We start from the raw sequence: 25,153 nt of genomic DNA on the forward strand, positions 1-25,153 counted from the left end.
AATTACAAGCAACTACAAAAGTATTCAGATCCAGTTGCATGTAGAATGTTTTATCACACTACTCCTTTAAAGGGGGTTGTGCAGTGCTAGTATATTGATGACCTAACCTCAGGATAGGTCATCAATGTATCGGACGGGTCCAAGTTTTATCAGCTGTTTCAAGAGGTTCTTGGGTTCATGCGAGCTCTGTGTCCTCTTCACTGTTTAACTGCACGCTGTCTAACTTGTAGAGGCGTCACAGTGTTAACTACAACTGTTCGTCCCATTCAAGTTAGGCCTCTTTCACACGGGCGTGTGTGCCCCGTGGTCATGCTGCGGCCCGCAAAATGCGGGCCGCAATGCACGAGCACAGTCCGAGGGGCAGCTGCAGCGGATCGCAGACCCAATCACTAGAATGGGTCCGCGATCCGGCTGTTCCACAGAAACATAGGACATGTTCTATATTTTTGCGGAACGGAAGTACGGGACGAAACCCTACGGAAGCACTCCGTAGGGTTCCGTTCTGCACCATTCCGTTCTGCACCATTCGCATTTAAGTGAATGGGTCCGCATCCGTGATGCGGAATGCCCACGGAACGGCACCCCTGTATTGCGGATCCGAGAATGCGGTCCGCAATACGGCAACAGGCAGCACACGCCCGTGGGAAAGAGGCCTTAACGGGATAAGCAGTTGTAGTTGCACTGCAGCTACAAGCTGGACAGTATGCCGTTAAACAGTGAACAGGATGCAGCGCTCTCAAGTGTCACGCCGTCTTCAGACTACTGATCTGATATAGATGTCCTATCCTGAGGACAGGTTGTTTATATTCTAGCACTTTACAAACCCTTTAACTAGACGTAATAGGCCCAGAGTTATTAAAGGTTAAATTATTATAGAAACTACTACTTATATAAAACGTATCCCATAAAATATACTATTATCTCTGTGTTTTTTATGATCTATTGTGAATAAAATATGGCTCTATTAGATTTGCAAATCATTGCATTCTTCTTTCATTTACATTTTACACAGCGCCCCAACTTTTTGGGAATTGAAGTCGTATTTGTACATGATATATTTTCATTTCATACTTGATGATTTAAGATTTCTTCTTTCATTACAGCATTTGTGGAAACGGCCCTTCCAACCCTGGTTGTCCCCATTCTAGAGCCCTGTGGGCGGTCAGAGTGTCTTCATGTGTTCGTAGATCTTCATTCAGGAATGTTTCAGCTCATGCTTTATGGATTTGGTAAGAATTGTGTGGGCTTTTTTTGTGTAATACATGTATAGAGTCTGAAAGGACATAAAACACATATGAATATCTGAAGTAATGTACCTACCACTTTTACCCATCTGTAAAATCAACCTATTAAAGGGATTGTCACAACAGGGCAACCCCTAAAAAAAAGGAACTTCATGGCCATCCACTTTTGCAAACTGTAACAATTAGCTGAAAAAGGTGGTAAGTTGCTGATGGTCACAATATTCCCTTGTACTGGCTGCATAGTAACAATTCATTTGAGATGGCAACTGTTTAATAAATGGCAAGGATGCCAGAGAATAAGAGTTCTAGTTTCCTTGGGCATGTTGGACACGCTGCAGTATTTAAAGCCCATTTGAAATCTGACATAATGACTGGTAGGGTTGATCCTGCTCGTTAAAATGATGTTTTATTAATCTTTCTATTGTGCCATTCCACAGTTATAACTAATTCTGCAAGTATGCAAATTAGCTTAGGAGGGGGCTCTGAGCACCAGATCTTCACTGCCTTGAACCCACAGCCACTCCCACCCTCCCATTATTTGACAGAGCCAGGCATTTCTCCTGTAACCCTATGCCTGCTCTGTGCTTTCCTGTATCGGCACTTGTTCATTACTCAGCTGATGTGCGTACGTGCCGATATAGGACACTACGACACAGTTCTGAGTTAACAGGGCCAACCAAGGCTATGCCAGTCAACGGTAAGGTGGGAGTGGCCGAAGTTTTAGGGTCCATTCACACGTCCGTAGAATGGGTCCGCATCCGGTCCGCAAATTGCAGAACGGGTGCGGACCCATTAATTCTCTATGGAATGAATGCGGACAGCACGCAGTGTGCTGTCCGCATCTGCATTTCCGGAGCGCACACCCGATCTTCCGGTCCGTGGTTCCGGAAAAAAATAAACTTATTCTATTTTTGTCCGCAATTGCGGACTAGAATAGGCAGTTCTATGGGGGTGCCGGATTGACGTATTGCAGACGTGTGAATGGACCCTTAGGGTGGTGAAGATCTAGTGCTCCAGGGACTTAGTGCCACCCCTCTTTGCATATGCACAGATAGGTTCATTTGCATACCAACAAACTCTGGAATAGTGCATCAGAACTAGTTAAATAATGCATTGTTTTAACGACTGGGATTTCTTTAATGGCTGGTTCTGTCGCCATGTCCTGTGATCTGAGCTCTAACGTGTCCCTGTATCCTTCATGTATGTGCCTATGTTCATGTTTAGTGGTTGTTTTCATCAGTTATATTAATAAGTGAATTTTAATTTTAGATCAAACCGCATTAGATGATATTGAGAAAGCCATCAATGATGACATGAAAAAAATAATCCCTTGGCTTCAGCAGCTAAAGTAAGTGTAATTGATATTTAAGAGAACTAGATCTATAATTTATCACTTATAAGAGCAAAACAACGTAAACTAGAAAAGCTACAATTTCTGGGGAAATTGTGTGAAGTGTTCTTGCCTCCACCAGTAGCTTACAACTGGAGTGAGCGGAGTAACTGGGTGGAGTGGCTTGAGTAACTGTTGTGTGGTTGAATTGGCTAGAGTAACTGTGGAAAGGTTGCACCTAAGGGTCGGGGTGGGTGCACCTAAGGGTCGGACCCCATGACTAAGTGACCCACGTTTGGTGACTAGTTTCAAATCTGTGCGACTGGGAGCAATTTGAAAATTTTCCCTGTCAAAGTCAATGGGAAAAACTTGGATTGCTTAGCCATGGACATTTTTAGTGGCAGCAGGGATAGCTGAACGTTTTGATATAAGATTTGTGTAGGTGGGCCTGAAAATGAGGGAGTGGTGGCAGTTTAGAAATCATGTCCTGATTTTTCAGCTTTTGCCAGCTCCCACTCTAGCGTTGCCATTCATTCCTATGGGACAACTTTCGCCACAAGGACCACAATATTCCGTGAACCATAAGGCGAAACGTTCCACAAAGTAATAGCAATCCGATCGGGAACAATCTGCACGTTTTGGTAATTTTTTGTCTATGTAGTGTAAAAACTGTGGGAGGAATTAGGGTGGCAAATTTGGCTATAATAATAAGACTATATATATATGTGAGATAACATTAAGTGGTCTTGCTATGCAAGAACACTTAACAGATTCAGCACATAACTGATCCGAGCTGAGCCATTGACTCCATTGACTACAAGAGTCTGTTCAGTTTCCTTTCAGGATAAGGCCTCTTTCACACTACAGTTTTTTGCGTTCCGTATACGGTCCGTTTTTTGCGTTCCGTATACGGTCCGTATACGGAACCATTCATTTCAATGGTTCCGCAAAAAAACGGAATGTGTTCCGTATGCATTCCGTTTCCGTATTTCCGTTTTTCCGTTCCGTTGAAAAGATAGAACATGTCCTATATTTGGCCGAGAATCACAGTCCGTGGCTCCATTCAAGTCAATGGGGCCGCAAAAAAAACGGAACACATACGGAAATGCATCCGTATGTCTTCCGTATCCGTTCCGTTTTTTGCGGAACCATCAATTGAAAATGTTATGCCCAGCCCAATTTTTAATATGAAATTACTGTATACTGTATTTGCCATACGGAAAAACGGAACGGAACAACGGAACGGAAACGGAACCACAACGGAAGCAAAAAACGGAACAACGGATCCGTGAAAAACGGAACGCAAAACACTGAATGCAACATACTGTAGTGTGAAAGAGGCCTAAGTCTTTTTTGTCCGGAATTTTTGGTGGCGATTCCAACACAGATGTGAACAAACCCTTCAATGCAATTTTCTCTAATTAACCTTTGTCGATTCCAGTGGTTCTTACACCCGCTTTTATTATAGAAGCTCAGCTCCTGACATTCTTATATGCAGTAATTGTTTACATGGTGATATGTTCTCTACAGATTCTGGCTCGGACAGCAGCGTTGTAGGCATTCGGTAAAGCATCTACCCACTCTGTGCAGCGAGTCTTTGCATTTGACAAACTATGCCAACCATCCTATTAGCAATCTTTCCAAACACAAGCTCTTCATCAAGCTTACACGTCTTCCACAGTACTACATAGTAAGTATTGTTCTCCATCTTTATTCTTTTTTTTATTTTAGTTCACGTCACACTTCAATAGGGAAATACCTAAATTAGGTTATCATGCATGGTACAACCCCATACATTGGATGATAAAACAGAAAATGCTTTTTTTTTTATTTTATAAAAAAATCTTTTGTCTCTGATCTTTTCTCTGTGTGTGTTTTAGGTAGTGGAGATGCTTGAGGTTCCTAGCAACCCAACAGAGCTGGAGTACAGCTACCACTTCTTGTCGGTCAGTCACACAGAAGGGGAAGATAACCCCCCAACTGCTCTTTTGCTACAGCGATTCAAGACAAATGTTGACGTGCTGTCTTTTGATGGAACATGGCGAAAGCATGGGAAAGCTGGCTGCAAACGCAAAGTAAGTATTTTCAAGGAAGTCTTCCGTCTTTTTTGACCCCTTAAGGCTACATGCACACGACCGTTGTGTATTTTGCGGTCCGCAAATTGCGGATACGCAAAACACGGATGTCGTCCATGTGCATTCCACAATTTGCGGAACGGCACGGAGCACAATTGATATAACTGACTATTTTTGTCCGCAAAACGGACAAGAATAGGACAGTTTATATGTTTTTTTTGGTGGGGCCCCGAAACGGTGCAACGGATGCGGACAGCACATGGAGTGCTGTCCACATCTTTTCCGGCCCCATTGAAGTGAATGGGACCGCATCCGAGCCGCAAAAACTGCAGCTCGGATGCGAACCAAACAACGGCCGTGTGCATGAGGCCTAAAACTGCTGACATTGCTATGTAGATGATGTGTGATCATATTAAAACATATTTATGTTGATTGTCATGCCAGTTGCATAGAACAGAAAAAGCTTTAATCCATCTTGTGCCCTTGGAACAAACACCTAGAGGATTCAAAATGTCTAGTGCTTCCTGCAGTCCACCCGTTCCTCTGCACATAAATGGTAGCATCCATCCAGGAGACCACTACAGCTATCACTGAAAACCAGAGGGAGGGAGGGATTGCGGGAGCAATTTACTGCAGAGAGCGCAGGACACACGGGGAACACCTAGCAGACACTTGTTCGACTAGTATGACAATCTGCATAGTTAGTTGACATGTCAACTAGTTAAAACAGATCAAGTGCTGTCAGCAGTTTTGAGGGGTAAGAACTGCTGACAAACTGACCCTTAAAGGGGTAGACTGATCATCCACCTCCCAGAAAAGAAAAAAAGTGAGCTTCTAAAAAACTGTGTAAAACAGCAGGGGAAAAAAAAAATCACCTTTTCAAAGCTCCTCCGTTCCAGCACAGAGGTTTCTATCCACGAAGGACTAGAAGTGTTAGCGTCCTCATTCAATGTGACTGCCAACAGGATGTCATCTCTTTCAGTCTGGCGTGTAGTGGAGCTGCTTTGAAAAGTGCCCTTTTTCCTTTACTTTACACGGTTTCCGAGCACTCTCTAAATTTTTGGGGCGGTTGTGACCAACATGGCAAGAGTCTTATAGAAAGATAATGATAGCATTCAAGCCGTACAATTCACTTGCATGTAAACCACTTCACCAGTTATGTTAGTTATTTTATCTATTTAATCACTAAATGAAATTAATTTCTTCCAGCTCTCTGGTGATCAGGGTTCCCCAGAATTAAAGAAGCCAAAGCGGACAGGAGAAATATGTGCCTTTAATAAAGTGCTTTCTCACTTTGTCGCCATGTGTGACTCGAACATGCCGTTTATTGGACTTCGAACAGAAGTGAGTGTTAATAATCCTTTGTTGATGCATTGTATACATTTCATTAAGAGGGACCTTTATGTGCTCTTTGGGGGTGTCCTGTGATTTGGCCTGGAAATGTTGGGACATATGAGTATAGTGCCTGCTTCCCAAGGTAGTCGAGGGAATATTTCTTACTTCCACAGTAGTCTAAGGTAGCGAAAGATCAGTATTTGCTTCCCTGATGATTTTGTCTAGTGGAGGGATTAAAGGGGTTGTCTGGTTTCAGAAAGTAACCAGATAACAGAGAATCAAGAATAAAGAGTTGATCATTACTTACCTAGCAGATGCCGCTCCTATTTAGAATCTGTTTACCTGGCAGCAGCGATCATGTCGCGTAAGTGACTGCAGCACTGGATCTGCCAGGAAAGTAATGATTACTTCTCTATCGCTGGCCAATCCACTGTGGTCTGGTTTCACTTTGCATGTTTTTTTTTTGCCCACAGGACACCAAACACATCAAAGTTTTGCTCCATATACCGTTTTTTTTTACATCAGCACTTTCTTTTCCATGTGCTCACCATCAGTGATGGCCAGTTCGCATTGTTCGCCCGTGAACATATGCGGGCTGCCATCTTTTTTTCACAAGTCTGGCGAGGCACAGGTAAGCCCTTGCCTGTGCGCGAGCCGGTCTGAAAACAAGTGCGGTCAGTGGGACCAGGCATGGCGAGGCACAGGTAAGCCCTTGCCTGTGCGCGAGCCGGTCAGTGGGACCAGGCAGTTCCGAGAACAGCCACCGGGGGCCTTCATCGGGCTGTTCTCGGAACTGCCTGCTCCCGCTGGCCGCACTTGTTTTCAGACCGTCTCGCGCACAGGTAAGGGCTTGAGTTGTGAAAAAAAATGGCAGCCCGCATATGTTCGCAGGCGAACAATGCGAACTGACCATCACTGCATCTTGGCAGGATGTTTACATGCACAACCCACTGTTGTCATCAGTTTCCTGCTGGGTTTTCCCAGCCAAACCCCAAGCATGCATTTCTCTGTAATGTTAACATTGAGAGGGGAGGTGTAGGGGTCAAGACTACTGCAGAGAGCACAGTGTGGCAAGTGCAGCAAGCCTGGAGAAACATTACAGAGCAAAGCATGCTTGTTTTGGATTGAATACCCAGCAGGAGGCTGATGAAAACAGGAAGTTCTGCTTTTAAATATTCTGCTCAGGTGAAATAATGCTGAAAACTGAAAAAAGAACATGCCGACAGGGGCAGGAAAATGTTATAAAACTAGATAACCCCTTTAATACCTGGGGTCCATTGGGTTTCACAACTCCCAGGTCTTCAGCATTCTCTCCTACCTCTGACAGAATACTGTATGTGATGTGCTGATTGTGTTTAGCCTCCCCTTCCTGCACTAGTCATACAGCTAAGGACTGAGTCTTTGATCGCAGTTGCACATTTTTCTCTTTGAATGAGTTCTTTTCTCTTTTCAATGAGCCCTTCATGAGTTCTCTGCCCAATCAGTAAATTCGTTTGCTGCGGGACCCCTCCCTCACTCCTAGAAATGCCTGTTAGCATAGCCTAGTGACAGTCTATGACTATATGCAATGCTAAGGTGGTTCAAGGTTTTTGTATCGGAACACTATTTTTATTTTTGTCTGATCGTAATTTTTATTTTCCATGTGTTTTTTTTTAGTTGTCCAACATGGACATTCCCCATCAGGGTGTCCAGATAGAAGGGGATGGTTTCAGCCATGCTATTAGAATACTAAGGTAAATGCAGTATTTTTCTGCAATACTTGTTTTATGTGTTAAAGAAGATCTAATCTGAATGTATGGAATTAAGAACAAAATCAATTGCCTGTGATATATAATAAATATACCTGAAGTGGGTAATTGTTATAGGTACATGTAAGGCTATGTTCACATCATGTATCTAATGTATACATTTGGCATGTACACTGAGAAAGCTCTTTTTACAATAGAATCCCATGGGTGACCAATGACACTGTATGACCTCCATCAGAGGAATCTGTTTAATATACATTAACATTATGTGAACAGTACCTAAACAAATTGTGACAATAACGACAAATAGCTAGGCTATTCATTTCAGTATTAAGGGTATATGATCTGAACAAGCGGCAGTGCACTGCGCCACCAATTAATATTGTTTATGCCTGAATACAAACTCAGGCGGCGGGTGCCGGCCTATATCCCATACCCGGCACCCAGCCTCTATGACTGCGCGCTGCGATCCGCCGCAATTAATGGGTTAATAGCGGCGGATCGCAGCGCGTAGTCATAGAGGCCGGGTATGGGATATGGCCGGCACCAGCAGCCTGCGTTTGTATTCAGGCATAAACGATATTCATTGGTGGTGCAGTGGCCACAGCCCCTCCCCTCCTATCAGTCCATTGGTGGCAGCAGCGGTACAGGGGGGAGGGACTGCCTCCTTCTCCCCTGTGCTGCTGAGGAGAACATGGCACGCGCTGACAGCAGCGTGTGCTATGTCTGTCTCGTGTGTGAAAGCAGCAGAGCAGCGGAGGGTCTAGGCGCAAATGGCGACAAGCCTACAAAGTCGCATTGGCAACCATTTTGATCGCCATCTGGAGCCCTGCGCATCCAGAAAGGATCATATATGCAGATCCTTTCAGGGGCTAATGAATATTGAAACTAAAAATCTCAAATGTGGACTCCTCAACCCAAAATCATATTCGAGCTTGTCCAAGTTCTTTTTAAATAGTGTTTTCTTTGCAATTATTTAACCCTGTAGGGCTGATTCATTGTGCATTTTCTCCTTTTAATTTAAGAATTCCTCCTTGTAAAGGAATTTGTGAGGAAACACAGAAGGCACTAGAACAGTCACTTCTTGATTGCACTTTCCGTTTGCAAGGCAGGAATAATCGCACATGGGTAGCAGAGCTGGTATTTGCAAGCTGCCCTCTGACCAATGCTTCTTCTAGGGAGCAAGGTAGGTGTAATCTTTGCAGTATTTGTAGATAGTTACAGAGTCAAAATTCAGAAATCATAAACCGACATTTTCACTTGTAGGTCCAACACGACACGTGTACCTGACGTATGAAAATCCGCTTTCTGAACCAGTAGGCGGACGCAAAGTGGTAGAAATGTTCCTAAATGACTGGAATAGCATTGCAAAATTATATGAGTGTGTATTAGAATTTTCACGGTGTTTACAAGGTAATCTCTGCTTCTTAATACTGTTTTTAACAATCCTTAATGGGGGTTATCTAAGTTTTAAAAATTGATTGGCATGAGTATTCGATTAATGGGGGTTTAACTCTCAGCACCCCCACCGATCAGCTGTTTAAAGGGGCCTTTTTAAACAGCCAATTGGGGATGGTGCAGGGAGACATTGCCCCACTGAACTAATATTATTGACCTATCACACAGAATATCACTGTGTATGATCAGGACACACTAAGTAACTATTCAGTTATTTTTATTCAGATCCAACTAAAATATTACTAAAAGGGAGTCTGTCACCTACTCTGAGCGTTCTAGACCACTTTATAGAATGTTCCCCCCCCCCCCCCCATTAAAATAGTACCTATCTTGTGTCTGTCCCACATAAAGATCCTGAAATAAGGAGTTTATAAAATTGTGCAAATTAGCTGTCACAGGTGCCCAGAGGTGGAGTTACGGTTGTAAGTGCCCAGGCCCCTCAGCTATGTGCCCAGAAAACCGCTCCCATGTCAGACCGCTCTCCTCTCCTGCTTCGTCCTCCGTCCTGGAGATGTCGTTCAAGTGCTGTTAAGATCAGTGCCTCTGCCATAGTGGTCAGTGCGCTTGCGGGCAGGGGGGCCAGCCAAAAGACTGCAAGGGGAGCGATTATCTGGGCATATAGCTGAGGGGCCTGGGCACTTACAACCTTAACTCCACCTCTGGGCACTTGTGACAGCTAATTTGCATAACTTTATAAACTCCTTATTTCAGGCTCTCCATGTGGGACAGACACGAGAAGTACTATTTTAATGGGGGTTGCAAACGTTCTATAACGCTATCTGAGCGGTCCACAACGCTCAGAGTAGGTGACAAACTCCCTTTAATCCATCATTTCATATAGAAAATGTTGAAACCTGAGTCTACACTATGTCATAATTATCTTAATTGAGGAACCGCCTCCGTTATCATGTATTTCCAAATGTGCACTTGGCTGACGTCCAACAGCTTAGCAGTTTGGAAATGCATGATAACACAGGCGATTCCTCTATCAAGATATTTATGACAGATCGTATGGACTCTGGGGGTTAAACATTTTCTTTATGAAATCATGCATTAAGTAATTATTGAAGTTGGATCTGAATAAAAGTAACTGATCATACACAGTGATTTACTGCACGTGTGCGGGGTAATGGAACTCCGCTGTGCATAAGGATTGTTGGATGTGGATGTACTATCCTAAGGATAGGCTATCGTCTTTTATTAATACCTAACCTTACTGTAAACGTAATTTTTTTTCTTTCTTTTTTTCCTCTTAAAGACATACCACCCCACTTAAATCATTTCTGTGAAGTCAGATTATACAATTATCGCAAACTTATCTTGTGTTACGGGCAAACAAAGGGAAGCTCGGTATGTGAAAAAGCACTTAATTACAAATCACATTTTACATGCCTAATGCTTCGTTTACATTTTTTGAGCTATAATTTGTTTTCATCCACATTGCAGATAAGTATTCAGTGGAATTCTGTTCACCATAAATTTCATATATCACTTGGGACGACTGGACCTAATTCAGGTTGCAGTAACTGTCATAATATCATCCTTCACCAGCTGCAGGAAATGTTCAACAAAGTACCAAATGTGGTGCAGTTGTTACAGGTATATAAGTGTTATTTTATATTCTTTCTGGTGGTTTATTAGATTCAAGAAAAGTTGTTTGAAACCAGTGGGCAATTAGAAAAGCAAAAAGCTAAAGGTCTTTGGACTAGAGAGGGGTGTAATCCTATGGCACCCTCACACCCCGGGGCTTATTCTTAGTGTGTAATGTAAGAGCTGTTCTTTCTGCTCTGATGTAAGCCGATGTCTCCATTCCCCCCCCCCCCCCCCCCCCACACACACACTCTCTTCCACTTTGCTCCTACAAAATAAACACGCATAGGCCTCATGCACATGGCCGTTCCGTTTTTTGAGGTCCGCAAAAAACAGAAGCCGCTCGTGTGCCTTCCGCAATTAACAAAACGGGCAGCCCATTATAGAAATGCCTATTCTTGTCCGCAAAACTGACAATATTAGGACATGCTATATTTTTGCGAGGCCGCGGAATGGTGCAACGGATGCGGACAGCACACTGAGTGCTGTCCGCATCTTTTGCGGCCCCATTGAAGTAAATGGGTCTGCATCCGAGCCTCCAAAACTGCGGCTCAGATGCAGACCTGAAAAATGGTCGTGTGCCTGAGGCCATACTTAAAGGAAATTATATTTATGACCTATCCACAGGATAGGTCATAAATAGCACATCGTAGGGGGTGCTGGGACTTGGACCAGAGCTCCAGTGAGTGCGGTGGCCTCCTGGGCCATTACCAAGCACAGCACCTTACATTGTATAGCGGCTGTGCTTGGTATTGCAGCACAGCCCATTGACTTGAATGGGGGTCAGCATCGGTCACATGGCCTGGGAAGAGGCCACGGCGGTCACGGGCTCCCGGCCTCTATCAATGGCTGACCGGTGGGAATCCCGGGTGTCGGACCCCGCCGATCTGATATTTATCTATCCGAGGATAGGTCATTGGTATTAATTGATAACCTCTTTAAAGAGGACCGTTTACCGGATTGTATTAATTGAGATAAGTTCCTGTACTTGCGGGGTACCTCCCGCTGATGCTGCCTCTTTGCCTGTGTTTTTTTTTTTTTAAATGGCTCCTACGCCGCGCTGTGCCCCCGGTATTTTCCCCGCTCAGTATGCAAATACTGATCATCGGAGCAATGGGGATGAGACGCAGTCTTTCTCCGTGGGCGTCTCCTTCTCCCCTAGCTGTAGCGCTGTCCAATCGCAGTGAAGAGCGTCACAGCCAGGGAGGTTTTTTTCTTCCTGGCTTTGACGCTTTGTGATTGGACAGTGCTACAGCTAGGGGAGAAGGAGACGCCCACAGAGAGAGACTGCGTCTCCTCCCCATTGCACCTGAACGGGGAAAATACCGGGGGCACAGCGTGGCGTAGAAGCGCTATTTTAACAAAACAGGCAAGGTGGCAGCATCAGCGGGAGGTACCCCACAAGTACAGGTACTTATCTCAATTAATATCTGGTGAAAGGTCCTCTTTAAGGCCCCTAAAAGATCCAATGAGGCAATGAGGGCTGCATTTACATGCTGCAATCATTTCCTCTGTTATGGGTATGAGAGAGTCCTGAGACTTATTTCTTCTGGGCTGCATCAACGATGCTTTCACCTGATGAATGAGCAAAACCCTATTACATTTGCTTGTGGTGGAAAAATTGTGCAGAGTTTAGGGCAAGCTGCCTACATATCCATAACAAATCCACTCCTAAAGGTACTTTTACATGGACCGATAATCGGGCCAGTTATCATGTATGATCATTTGTAGAAACACTTTTGCCCGATACTTGTCCTGTGTAAAAGGTGCCAGCGATCATCCAATGAACAAGCAAGCACCTGTCGTTCTGCTGTCACTGAGAGTCATTGTTTCTATGCAGCAGATCCTGCTGTCTAAACAGCCATTCACTGCCCAGCAATAATGATTCCGTATGGGGACAAGCAATTGCTGTATTGATCACTTGTCCCCATTCAGCGGCGGCGATTGCTGCATGTAAATGCAAATCTCACCTCCACTGACGATCATGCAATTATTGGGAATGTTTTGTTTGTTCCCAGTTCGTTCCCAATAATGACCTGATATATCAATCTATGTAAAAGGACCTTAAGGGTTACCTGCTCATGGGTAGGGTGTACGTGCAGAAGAGCCGCATGAATTTCTGTGTGCGTTTCTGCAGCCAAACTGGACCAGAGACCTGAATTTCAAATTGCAGTTTTTGGTGCGGATTTGATGCAAATTTGCCACAGATCCCACCCTTCATTTGAAAACTTTTACACAAGGTTCATATTTTTTTTTTTGTGACTGAGGAGGTTTTTTAACGATTTACAGCAGACCTGAAGGCAGGAAGGGGAACTAACAGCTTCCAAAAGGAGATAAGATAAAATAGCCTGTATGTTATTAATATAGCACTGACATACTCCACAGCACTTTATAGACATCATCATTGCTTGCTGTCCCCAATGGAGTTGTATGCACAGTTCATTAAAGGGTTATCCAAGACTGAATATCCTCCTCTCCCCCAATGCCTGGACCCACGATACTGAGCATACTTTGTAAGCATTCTCAGTATCATTAGTCTGGGCATTGTGGTGGGGGGCAGGAGAGACTTACTCTTGGATAACCCCTTTAAGTCCAAAATTACTGGACGATGTAGCCGTGTAATAGCCCTGTTTTTAAATATGGGTGTATATTTTCCCCAAGTGTTAAAGTTTGTAGCATGAAATTATCCTGGTGGGGCTGATTTTGGGGCAGTATTGCGATTTATGTTCTTCTCATACGGGATATCAGCAGTTTGACCCATTTCCTTTGTTTTCCTCGTAAGGTATTATTTGATACTCAAGCTCCTTTAAATGCCATCAACAAGCTTCCAACAGTGCCAATGCTGGGACTCACCCAGCGGATAAATACTGCATACCAGTGCTTTTCTATACTTCCCCAATCTCCTACCCACATTCGGTTGGCCTTCAGAAACATGTATTGTATAGACATCTACTGCAGAAGCAGGGGAGTAGTGGCAATACGTGACGGAGCCTACAGTCTCTTTGACAACAGCAAAATTGTTGAAGGTTTTTATCCTGCACCAGGACTGAAGGTGTGTGCAATCTGTATTTTATTGGGTGACTCTTTTTCTGTTCTGCAGTTATCTAGCTGTTATGTGCTTGTTTTTCCAAGAGAGGCATTGTAATCTGAAGGAGTGCCTGTACATAAGAAAGAGATGCAGCATATTCCTGTTTGCTTTGCTCTTGTATTATCCCTGCAAATAACTTATTTCCAAATGGAAAACAAAACCCTCAAAACTTCAATAATCCTTTTTAGCCTTTTTTTTTATTTTTGAGTATATTTATTGTCATGTAAAAGTAATAAGATTCCCCCTTTTTTACCATTCAGACTTTCTTAAATATGTTTGTGGACAGCAATCAGGATGCAAGGCGGCGATCGGTCAATGAAGATGACAATCCGCCATCACCTATTGGGGGTGATATGATGGACTCTTTATTATCCCAGTTTCAGCCTCAGGCACAGCAGGTAATGTCCTTAAATAAAAATAAAAAAAACACTGGTGCGCAAGTATGTTGCATCTCGTCAAATTCTCCAGCCACAATGGATTTCTAACAGGAGTTTGTTTAAACCACATTCGCTTGTACTGCTCGTTGCAGAATTCTGTAGCAAATTTCGCTTCCTTACTTGTGCAACAAATACATGTGAACATGGCCATAAACAGTTCTCTGTATACAGATGATAAAGGAGAGAATTTTTAAATCCGCTTTCTGTATTTCAATTTGGCAGTTTGCGAAGCAGTCTGGGACATCAGGCGCTTATCCTCTCACTTCTCCACCGTCTTCATACCATAACACTGTTACTCCTTCCCCAGTAATGATGCATTCTCAGTCACCAGGTGAGCTTCCATTCATTTCTGTAAGTAAGTAAATTCTTTACAGCCTCTCAGGCACATGTAGCAGGTTTTCATAAAGATTAATGCTGTACTTTGCTCCATTCAGCTTTCCCTCAACTCTGACCAGTCTCCCTGTCCCAGCCTCTGAAAAACACAGTATGATGAGGCCATCACCATGGTATTGGACAATGCCTGGTTTCCTCCAAACATGACACTTAGAATTGAGGACAAAAAATTTAATCTTCATTTCTTAAAGGGAGTCTGTCAGCACATTTACCCCTTTTTAACAGTTCCCATAGCGCTGTAGCCGCAACACAGATGATTAAAACGGTACCTTTATATGCTTTTGTGGACTTGTAAAACTGCCAAAAACAAACTTTGCATATGTAAATGAGGGCTCGCAAGTGCCCAGGGCGGCGTCCACCGCGTTGGTGCCCAGGCAGCTCTGCCTCTTCGGCTCTTATCCCCGCCCAGCCTCTTCCTCTGTCCGCTTATCTGTTTTCTCTCCCCCTCAGCGAGATCCCGCGCCGGCACGATGACTTCCTTGGCCGGGGCATGCGCACTGCGATGCCCATTGCTGGCACGGCATCGCAGTAGCTTATGCGCATGCGCCGGCTAACAGCCTCCTTTCTGCAGTTTTCGCGCTGTTAGCCGGCGCATGCGCATAAGCTACTGCGATGCCGTGCCAGCAATGGGCATCGCAGTGTGCATGCCCCGGCCAAGGAAGTCATCGCGCAGGCGCGGGATCTCGCTGAGGGGGAGAGAAAACAGATGGTCAGACAGAGGAAGAGGCTGGGCGGGGATAAGAGCCGAAGAGGCAGAGCTGCCTGGGCACCAACGCGGTGGACGCCACCCTGGGCACTTGCGAGCCCTCATTTACATATGCATCAAAGTTCGTTTTTGGCAGTTTTACAAGTCCACAAAAGCATATAAAGGTACCGTTTTAATCATCTGTGTTGGCGGCTACAGCGCTATGGGAACTGTTAAAAAGGGGTAAATGTGCTGACAGACTCCCTTTAAGACCAGAGAATCTTGTTTCTCACAGTCTGAGTGCTTTATATCTGCCATAAAGCCCAGATTGGTGGGGTGCACAGTAAGAGTTGATCTAATGGAAGTTTCTCCCATAGGATTATTGATCACCCCTCTTAACAAGGCCCTTCTTCCCCGATTAGGTTTCTATTGCATGGAATAGCCTTCCTGCAGAAGTGGTAGCTGCAAATACACTGAAGGAGTTTAAGCATGCATGGGATAGGCATGAGGCCATCCTTCATATAAGATAGGGCCAAGGGCTATTCATAGTATTCAGTATATTGGGCATACTAGATGGGCTAAATGGTTCTTATCTGCAGTGGAGCAGGTAAACATATTCTATGTTTCTAATTTGGTGGGGAAGCCAGATCTAGGAAGGGTCCTGGTTGTTCCAAAGTTTTTCAGTTTAACAATTAGGCTGGGTTCACACTTGAGCGTTGCGCAAACGCGCGTTTTACGCGCGTTTTTGACGCGCATTTTTATGCGCGTTTTTGTAATAGTAAACGCGCGTTTGACGCGCGTTTGTGTGATTCACTACAGTGTCCTATGGCCACAAACGCCCCAAAAGTCGCTCATGTACTTTTTGGAGCGTCGGGCGTTTTACAGCGCGATCGTACGCGCTGTAAAACGCCCAAGTGTGAACCATTCCCATAGGGAATCATTGGTTTCTCCTTGTTGAGCGTTTTACAGCGCGTAGGAACGCGCTGTAAAACGCTCAGGTGTGAACCCAGCCTTATGGAGGCCACTTTGCTGTTGGGAACTTTCAGTCCCCTTTCCCATATCTGTGCCTCCATACGTTCCTGTATCTGAGCTCTACAGGCAGGTCTTTCCTACTCATGGCTTGGTTTTTGCTCTGATATGCTTTGTCAGCTATGGGTCCTTATATAGACAGGGGTGAGTCTTTCCAAATCATGCTCAATCAACTCAATATACCATAGGTGGACTCCAGTCAAGGTGTAGAAAAATCCCAAAGGTGATGAGAAATGGGAGCCCCCAGAGCTAAACTGCGTGCCATAGCAAAGGGTCTGAATACTTTTTTAAATAAATGAGCAAACATTTCTAAAATTCTGTTTGAATTTTCTCAGTATAGGGACAGTGCAGATTGATAAAGGAAATCTTGAGTTTTTATTTTATTATATTACAAGGCCACAAGATAACAAAATGTGAAATGGTCTGAAGACTTTCCGAATGCATTTCACCTGCTAATAACACCTACAGGCATTTACTGAATGGGGAAGCCATACATATAGTGAGGATATGTCTGCAGAGTTTCAAGTGCTGCTAAATGTGTGCTCATCTGAATGAATTTATTACTACTTTGTCCTTGAGAACCTTTTCTCAACCCAGGAAGGTTTTGAGAGTTTGTGCTAAATGCTTACTTTCAGCATTCAATCCCCCCTCCCCCCCCTATCTTTCCTCATTAGGAAACCTGCAAAGTTCTCCTAGTGGAGCACTTAGAGCACCTTCTCCTGCATCGTTTGGTCCCACACAGTCTCCTTCCTCCCTTGGAATTACAATGGTTCCAACACCTAATTTTGCAAGTCCTCATGGTGAGTATGTTTTATGGAACTTCTATTTTGGAGAACTTTCTTGAATTCCCCATACACCTTCACACTTGGTTAGGCTGGATGTAGATGTGTATTCAATGGTGAAAGGGTAGTAGGCCACGCCAGACACTGTTAAATTCTGCTTGGCCAATCTTTTCTTCCCTGGGATGATAGTCGTGTATTTCACACGTAGCTAGCCGTTCCCACCAAAATCAGCAGGTGTCCATGATTAGTCTAATGTGTATGTTCACCTTAAATTATATCACCATATTTTTCTGCTAATGCTCCATTGACCACTAAAAACTGTCATACATAATTAGCTAAAGTGCGAAGATTATTGCTAAAGCAATAGGAACTATTGAGATCCAGCAATTATTTCAAGGGGTTGACCAGGTTTTTTTTTTCCAGTCATGGACTATCCTCAGGGTAGACCATCACTAGCTGATTGTCAGGGATCTGACACCCATTGACTATTATCTGGTCTCTGTCGCTCTGTTAACAAAAGTTACCGCCAGAGCTCCACAGCAAGATCGACATTGTAGTGGTGGGTGCTCGCTACTACATCGCTGCTCCCATTGACTTCAATGAGAGCAGTGCTCTAGCAGCAATCTCCCGCTGCTTCATTGATGATGGTGCTGTTTTATTCCAATTGTAATTTCCCCCAACGGAGCTACACAGACCGGCTGGTCGGTGGGGTGCAGGGTGTCGGACCCCTGCCGATCAGCTAGTGATGGTGTATCCCGAGCAAAAGTCATCACTTAAAAAACAACTGGAGAACCCCTTTAATTATATTAGGCAGTGGTCAGAGCCAGTTACCTTACCTATTTGTAGCTATGTGAATGGTAGGATATGTAAATATTGTAAGCCAAATTCATGTTGGCTTTTCGTTTTCTTTAGACTATTTTAAAGGGGATGTAAAGGACCATTTATAGCTAGCAAGAGAGTCTTATTGCACCATCCCTTTACAATGAAACTACACCCAAATGTGTTGGAAAATTATTAGAATTATTTGGCTGCAATATTCTTGCAGAGATGAAAGATTTCAGTGACTGCAGTTTCCCATGTCCCCTGTATAGCACTCGCCCGAATCTAGGGAACTTGTTGGCCACTGGATATTTTCTTTCCGGTGACTGTGCAGGTTTACAAACAGATTTTCTGCTTGGATTTTTGTGCAGATTTCTATGGATTTCTGAACCAAATCCTTATGTGTCCCTTGCAGATTCGTTCCAGATCTCACCCATTGCATTGCAATGAGTGAAATCCGCACAAAAAATCCACAGAAACAATTTACATGCTACGGATTTAAAAACCGCACGTTAGGTCAATTTGCGCACGTAAAAAAAATGTGCAAAGTGTACACGAGATGTGGCAACTCTCATTCGCCTTGCTGGTACCGTAATATGCTGTGTTTTTTCTGCATGAAAAACTGCACATAATCCACAAAGTGTGAGCTGTTTACTATACATCTTTGCATGCCTGATTTTATACAAAGTTTTTTTTCCCTCACATTTGATAGAAATATGTGAAAATGTGTATAGTCTGCAGCATCACATATTGTATTACAGGGGTATTCCCCCCCCAGAAGCAGTTCTTCTAGTGGGGAAAATATGGTCTTATACGGCGCACACGGATGGGTCTGTAAGTGTGCGCTCTGTTGTACAGGGTCTGTGCATTGTCATATTTAAAGGGGTATTCCCACCTCACTTTCCAGCCTTCTTTCTTTCCTATTCTGTATTTTAGGCTATTTCAATGGCCATTTATTGTGTCTAGTGTTGAGCGAACTTGTGTTTTAAGTTCGGCGTCTAAAGTTCGGGTTATCTAAGAATCGCGTTATGGATTCTAAATTCCGTTATGGTCTGTGGTAGCGGAATCCATAATGCAATTCTTCTATAACCCGAACTTTAGATGCCGAACTTAAAACACAAGTTCGCTCAACACTAATTGTGTCCCGTTCTTTACTGTGTCTTGTAGAGAAAGAACATGGTAGACCATAGGTTGGTTATTATTTTGTCTGATGTCTTTGCTTGCTCTGTGCTTTCAGTGCAGAGTGAGTCTTAAACTGTATATTCTGTTCTGTGTCCACAACTTTAATTTTAGATTATATGATATTAGCAGACTTCATATAATGACACCGTGTTCATAGTCTATACTTTATGCTTTGTTACAATACTTAACCTCTAATCTGACTTTATTTCGTCAAACAGAAATATTCTCACAGCACCAAAACACACTCTCCAGTACCGGTTTTAGGGCCTATTCGGCGACCTAAACCATATGTATTCTGCTTCCTATTAGTTTCAATGGGATTGAGACTGTTTCCACATGGACACTGTAGCAGGTAGCCACCCAAGGTTTAGCCCCAGTGTGCAGATCCGCTGCAGTGCAAAATGCAAATCCGTGGCAGAAATTGTCTACAATTACCACGTTCCCTTTTTAATCCTTTTTTTCGTCTTTAGCCTCATTCTGTGGAAGCTTTTACTTATAAAGGAAACCTCTGTAGTCTTAGGGTGCGTTCACATTGGGTTAGCAGTGTGTATTTGGTGTATGAATCGCCATAAACGTCATATCCATAGACACCCCCCCCCCCCCCCCACACACACACACTTACCCAACATTCATGCCTTTCAGTTTATTCTGTTATACAATATATATATATATTTTTTTTTTTTCTTCCCTTCATAACGTGAGCCTTTGGGCATACACAGGTATATGTCGGGAATTCCCTGCAATCAGATGTGCACTGCAAAACGCAACGTGAACGCAACCCTGAGTTGTAACTTTGTTATATTGATATAAAATAAATCTGAAGACCTATATTGTTTCCAAGATTCCAGTTTTATCAGCATATAATATCCCTTCAAATCTGTAGTGGAAGAGGAGGCAATGTGACAAAATCTCCTTTTGCAACCTGCACAGGTACATTAGACCCTAGTTCTCCGTACACCATGATGTCACCCAGCCAGCGTGCAGGGAATTGGCCAGGGTCTCCTCAAGTGCCTGGTCCTTCTCCAGCAGCTCGCATGCCTGGAATGTCACCAGCAAATCCATCTCTGCACTCTCCTGTCCCTGATGTGTCTCACTCCCCTCGAGCTGGAACAAGTACGTTGTGGTTCCAATCATGCTCTCATTTAGTGATTCTAGTTCATCGCTCTAGAGATTTTTCTTCCGCACCGCTGTACACCTTTACTTTGCATTTTGATTTTTCAGCAGATGTTAGGACATTAACAGCTGACCAGTTATGTATTACATTACACCATAAAATGTCGGGTAAAATCACAGATGAAATGGAAATTCGACAATGACTGAAATCATTTCAGCCCATCCTGTCATGCAAAAAGAATTTCTCCAGTTCGTCTTGCCTGTGACATCAAGCTGCGGTGTGGTTTGCTGTGTTGACCTGTGTCCACCATATCACCACATTGTGTAGTACCTATTTAGTTGACTGGTGTCATGCATATGCTAACATGCTGAATGCCACCAGGCAACAGACCTTTAAAGAAGCATCCTGGGCATCGTTTTCTCTAAAAATGCTTACTGACGAGTCTTGAGGGGGCAATGTCTGAAACGGGGATTTAAAGGACATAGGCCAGTCCTTGCATCATGTTCTGCCCCTTAGTTAATTGCACTAGGCATATAATGGTGTCCAGAGTGTTCCTTTAAAATGTATATCATTGAGTGAGCTTAGTTTTTTCTCTTCAGTATTTGACATATAACCTGGTTTCAGCACATGACACTGGGACAGGTAATCTTATCTTTACTCATGCTTTCTTTCATCGAATCAAAAAAAATCTAATTAATGCCACATTTTGCCAGCACCTTAAACAAAAAGCTGCTAAATAAAAAAACAAATTTTTTTTTTTTTAGGCTCGCAGTCTCTGCCAACCAATATGCCTCCACCTCGTAAGCTACCTCAGCGTCCTTGGGCTGCATCCATACCTACAATCCTCACTCACAGTGCCTTGCACGTACTTCTACTACCATCTCCGACCCCGGGGTTATCATCAGCGCTGACGGGAAGCTACCTGTGTTCTCCTCTTGAGAGGTTTCTCGGCTCTGTAAACATGAGGCGGCATCTTCAAAGGATAATCCAGCAGGAGACTGTAAGTATTCAGTCATACATATCTGGTCCAGTTATTACTTGTTAGGCTGGGTTCGCATCACGTTTTTCCCATCCGTTTAACGTATGAAAAAAAGGATACATTAAACGGAGGCCTTGGTCTGATGCCATACAGTGGCATCCTTTCACCATAGAGTTCCATTGTAAAAAAATATAAATATAAATATATATATATATATATATATATATATATATATAACACACACAGACACACTTTTACATTTTTATACCATTGTAAAAAAAGTATACGTTTTTCTTACCGAACTCTGCTGGATACTAGAACATGGTGCGCTGCGTTTTTGTATCTTTATTTTTTCTGACATATACGTTATATGAACGCATAAAACATGATGTGAACCCACCCTTAGATATAGTTGATAGTATGAGAACCTTTATTTAAAAAAAAAAAAAGTTCTCATCATACTATCAACTATATATAAAGGTGGGTTCACATCATGTGTTGTGTTCATATGACGTATATGTCAGAAAAAATGAAGATCCAAAAATGCAGCGCACCATGTTCTAGTATCCTGCAGAATCAAGTAAAAAAAAACGTGTGTATATATATATATATATATATATATATATATATATATATATATATATAATTTTTTATAATGTAAAGCATAAACATATATTTGTCTTTGAGTAAACAAGGCCTTCACATGATCAAGGAATATGAGATGTTATGTCTTGTGTGTTATGTGTCGTCTTACTGTGTTCTTGCTGTAAGTATTTTATTCCTTCCAGTTGCAACTCATAAACTCCAATGAGCCCGGAGTCATTATGTTCAAGACAGATGTTCTGAAGTGTCGAGTGGCTCTTAACCCCACCACGAACCAGACTTTGCAGCTGAAAGTGACACCTGAAAATGCTGTGCAGTGGAAGTCAGAAGAACTGCAGGTCCTTGAAAAATTCTTTGAGACCAGGGTACGTGTGTATGGTACTTTCCAAAGTGATGATCTTAGCACCAGATACACATACACAAAAATCTGACGTGGCTGATATGTGTATAGTATAAGGCCTGAGTCATGAGATAAAACTATGGGATTTTCTTAGAAAATCCTGCTCCTCCCAATACAAGCCGTATTTTGTTCGGTGACTGTCGGATGCTAATAATCTAGGGAGCAAATGCACATAATCCAAGCCTTCTACTGGATTGAAAATTTCAAGTTAAAATTGGCAAAGGTGGCTGTGATTGGTGACTGAAGAATTTTATACCCAGTCTCCTTTAACAAATTACCTAATCAGCGGCATTATATGTCTGCATGATATAAGGAATCTCTAGTTGAACTTTGCCGTCAAATCTGCTCTACACATCATTTTGATGGATTCTTTTTATGGCTAATTAAACTATAGCTTTCTATCAGTTTAACCTAAATTACCTACAGCTGAAGGCCGCATCTCTGCCAGCGATCTGATTACCACTTGGGCCTATGAAAGACTGGCACCACCTTGGATCTTTAGGCTTTCCCTTGTATGCCTGGGTCCCATCGCTGTGTCACCTTTTCCTGTTATGGGTACTTACATCAATTTATTTTCATCATGGGATGTTTGACAATCTTTGAATTTCTCCGCTAACCTTTTTTCCCCACATAGTTTGGCGTGGCAGCTTTGACTTTAAAGTGGTTGGCTAATTTCCCATGGCATTTCTCAAAATGCCATATACTGTCATGTATTCTGCACACAAACATATACTGTCCCCAACTGTCTTAATGAAGGTCCCTGGCTGCCGTGGTATCAGTGGAGTAAACCTACTCACCTGTCATCCTCCACGTCCATAGGTTGCACAATGCTACCTGGGTGCCTTTAATTCTGCACAGCAATGGGACGCGCCTGGCACGTGCAGAGATACCAGGGATTCTGCTGCCTTAATATCTATAGCTACTGAGACTCCAAATCTGTGGACCCACTTTTGGGTCCAATATTAATCCCCAAATGGCTAGACATAAGGTAAACAGTACAAAGCTATGAGGTTATCTTAGGTTTTCTAGTGTACACTGGGCTTCCCACCGCATACTAATGCCTGAAAATGGTTCCACAACTTTTTCTCCACTTTATTTGTATCCCTGTGTGGTGTTTAAGTTAAACCTTAAAATGCATAATCTGAAGCTCTGTTTTACCTACTTTAGGTTGCGGGTCCACCATTTAAAGCAAACACGCTAATTGCTTTTACAAAGTTATTAGGAGCGCCAGCACACATACTCAGAGACTGTGTACACATAATGAAGCTTGAGCTGGTAAGAATCTAATATTATCCTGTGTTCCATGGACAAGCAAAAAATATTTTTTGACTGGTTTGGGATTTTTTTCCACATGCCTTCATAGTAGACTGTTCTCTAAAAGGGTTTTTAGAAACAGTGCCCCTCTAGTCCATGGGCTGTATTGCAACTGAGTTGGACAGTGTTACCTGACATCTCATTGAGAGACTTGGCGGGTGTGAGGTGGCCATGATCATCTTTTATCTGTCTCTACAATCTATTATCTGCAATAATACATTAGTGCTGTACATTTATTTTCCTACTGTCCTCTATTCCCTACGGTCATAGTTTAAAGCTGCAGTAAAATACATTGTTAGGACTGCTGTGCGTGCGCACAGGAGGACTCTCCATTATGTTGGCACACCTCAGCAGTCCAGACTGTTTTTCATCGCAGCTGATAGTGGGGAATGGGGAGCAGTAGGAAGATGTCAATCTGGATTCCTTATCTGCAGTACTACTTATGTGTTACTCCAGAAAATAGTCCAGAATTGTGGTGACAAGTTCCCCTTAAAACTACCAATTTAATTCATTTTTATACATAACACTTTTTAGCCCTAAATTTCAAGTACTAACTATAAGTCAGTGTTTTTATTTCTGGCCATAAGTTTTTTTCATGAGCAAATCTTAGGTAGATAATTTTCTATCTAAACGGGTTTTCTGAAATGGCCATACAGTGCATCCTGTGGCAGAATAAATGCACAGCATGCTTTTGTCACGTGAACTCATGCTAGAAAGTCTCCTGACTGCACATCCGTGGCCTACATAAACATTGCAGCACCACGGCCACCGCATCTCTGGTAAGCAGTATGTTTACCGCTTACTTTGCAGTACAAAGCCACTGCATCCTTTTCTAGATTATTTGCTGTCCAGTGCTAGCGCAGCGTTATGTGAGGGCACCACAGATGGGCAGTCAGGGGACCTCATAACTGAGTTCAGGTGACATAAAAATTAGATTTTGGGTTCATTCTGCCATTTCAGAAATGTTCTTCTGAAGTTCCCAACCCCTCTCTTTAAGTGAAGAGATTTTGTAATTGGATACCTTATGTGCAGTGAACCCCTTTTAGAAATAACTAAAATACATTGAGTCAGATTTATTAATGCTAATGGGTACAGTCTAAAGATGCCGCATACTTATCACAGTGACTGGTGCTGGATGATGAGTCTGGTTCATCATGTTAACTTTCTACCACATATTAGTTGGCAAAAAGAATTTTGGGCCAAAATGATAGGGTTGGTGAGTAAAAATTCTATATCGTAGAGACATTTCAAAAATTTTGATTGGGTGGTCTGAGCACTGAGGGCACCTATTGATCACTAGACTGAGGAGAGAGAAATGCTCGCATATCAGGCACTTGCTGCAGGAGGCTGTCTCTGCAGCGAGGAGACGGCTCGATATGTACACACTTCTCTCTTCATTCTAGCGATCAGTACAGGGTCTTGGCACTCAGACCCCCATGATCAAAACTTTTGATATGTCTTTGACATATCAAAAGTTTTAACGAAACTCTGTGACCCTTTAACCATTGTACGACCGTTTAAAAAATAAATATATATATATATATATAT

General features: G+C 43.0%; 1 protein-coding gene across 2 annotated transcripts in view; it reads left to right on the forward strand.

Moving 5' to 3' along the window:
• Positions 1-25,153, forward strand: part of MED14 (mediator complex subunit 14) — a 74,569-nt gene that overhangs the window by 34,696 nt on the left and 14,720 nt on the right. Inside the window, exons 11-28 of one of the 2 annotated variants that reach the window (XM_044286619.1) lie at positions 1,104-1,229; positions 2,514-2,592; positions 4,105-4,264; positions 4,455-4,649; positions 5,859-5,993; positions 7,641-7,717; positions 8,758-8,918; positions 8,999-9,145; positions 10,449-10,540; positions 10,637-10,789; positions 13,563-13,832; positions 14,129-14,266; positions 14,528-14,636; positions 17,087-17,212; positions 20,126-20,308; positions 21,074-21,309; positions 22,077-22,256; positions 23,459-23,566. In XM_044286619.1, coding sequence (XP_044142554.1) covers positions 1,104-1,229; positions 2,514-2,592; positions 4,105-4,264; positions 4,455-4,649; positions 5,859-5,993; positions 7,641-7,717; positions 8,758-8,918; positions 8,999-9,145; positions 10,449-10,540; positions 10,637-10,789; positions 13,563-13,832; positions 14,129-14,266; positions 14,528-14,636; positions 17,087-17,212; positions 20,126-20,308; positions 21,074-21,309; positions 22,077-22,256; positions 23,459-23,566 — 2,675 coding nt within the window. The remainder of the gene's footprint in view (positions 1-1,103; positions 1,230-2,513; positions 2,593-4,104; positions 4,265-4,454; positions 4,650-5,858; positions 5,994-7,640; positions 7,718-8,757; positions 8,919-8,998; positions 9,146-10,448; positions 10,541-10,636; positions 10,790-13,562; positions 13,833-14,128; positions 14,267-14,527; positions 14,637-17,086; positions 17,213-20,125; positions 20,309-21,073; positions 21,310-22,076; positions 22,257-23,458; positions 23,567-25,153) is intronic. The other variant, XM_044286620.1, reaches the window with a different exon arrangement.

Source organism: Bufo gargarizans, chromosome 3 (assembly GCF_014858855.1).
Source record: "Bufo gargarizans isolate SCDJY-AF-19 chromosome 3, ASM1485885v1, whole genome shotgun sequence".
Lineage (NCBI taxonomy): Eukaryota > Metazoa > Chordata > Amphibia > Anura > Bufonidae > Bufo > Bufo gargarizans.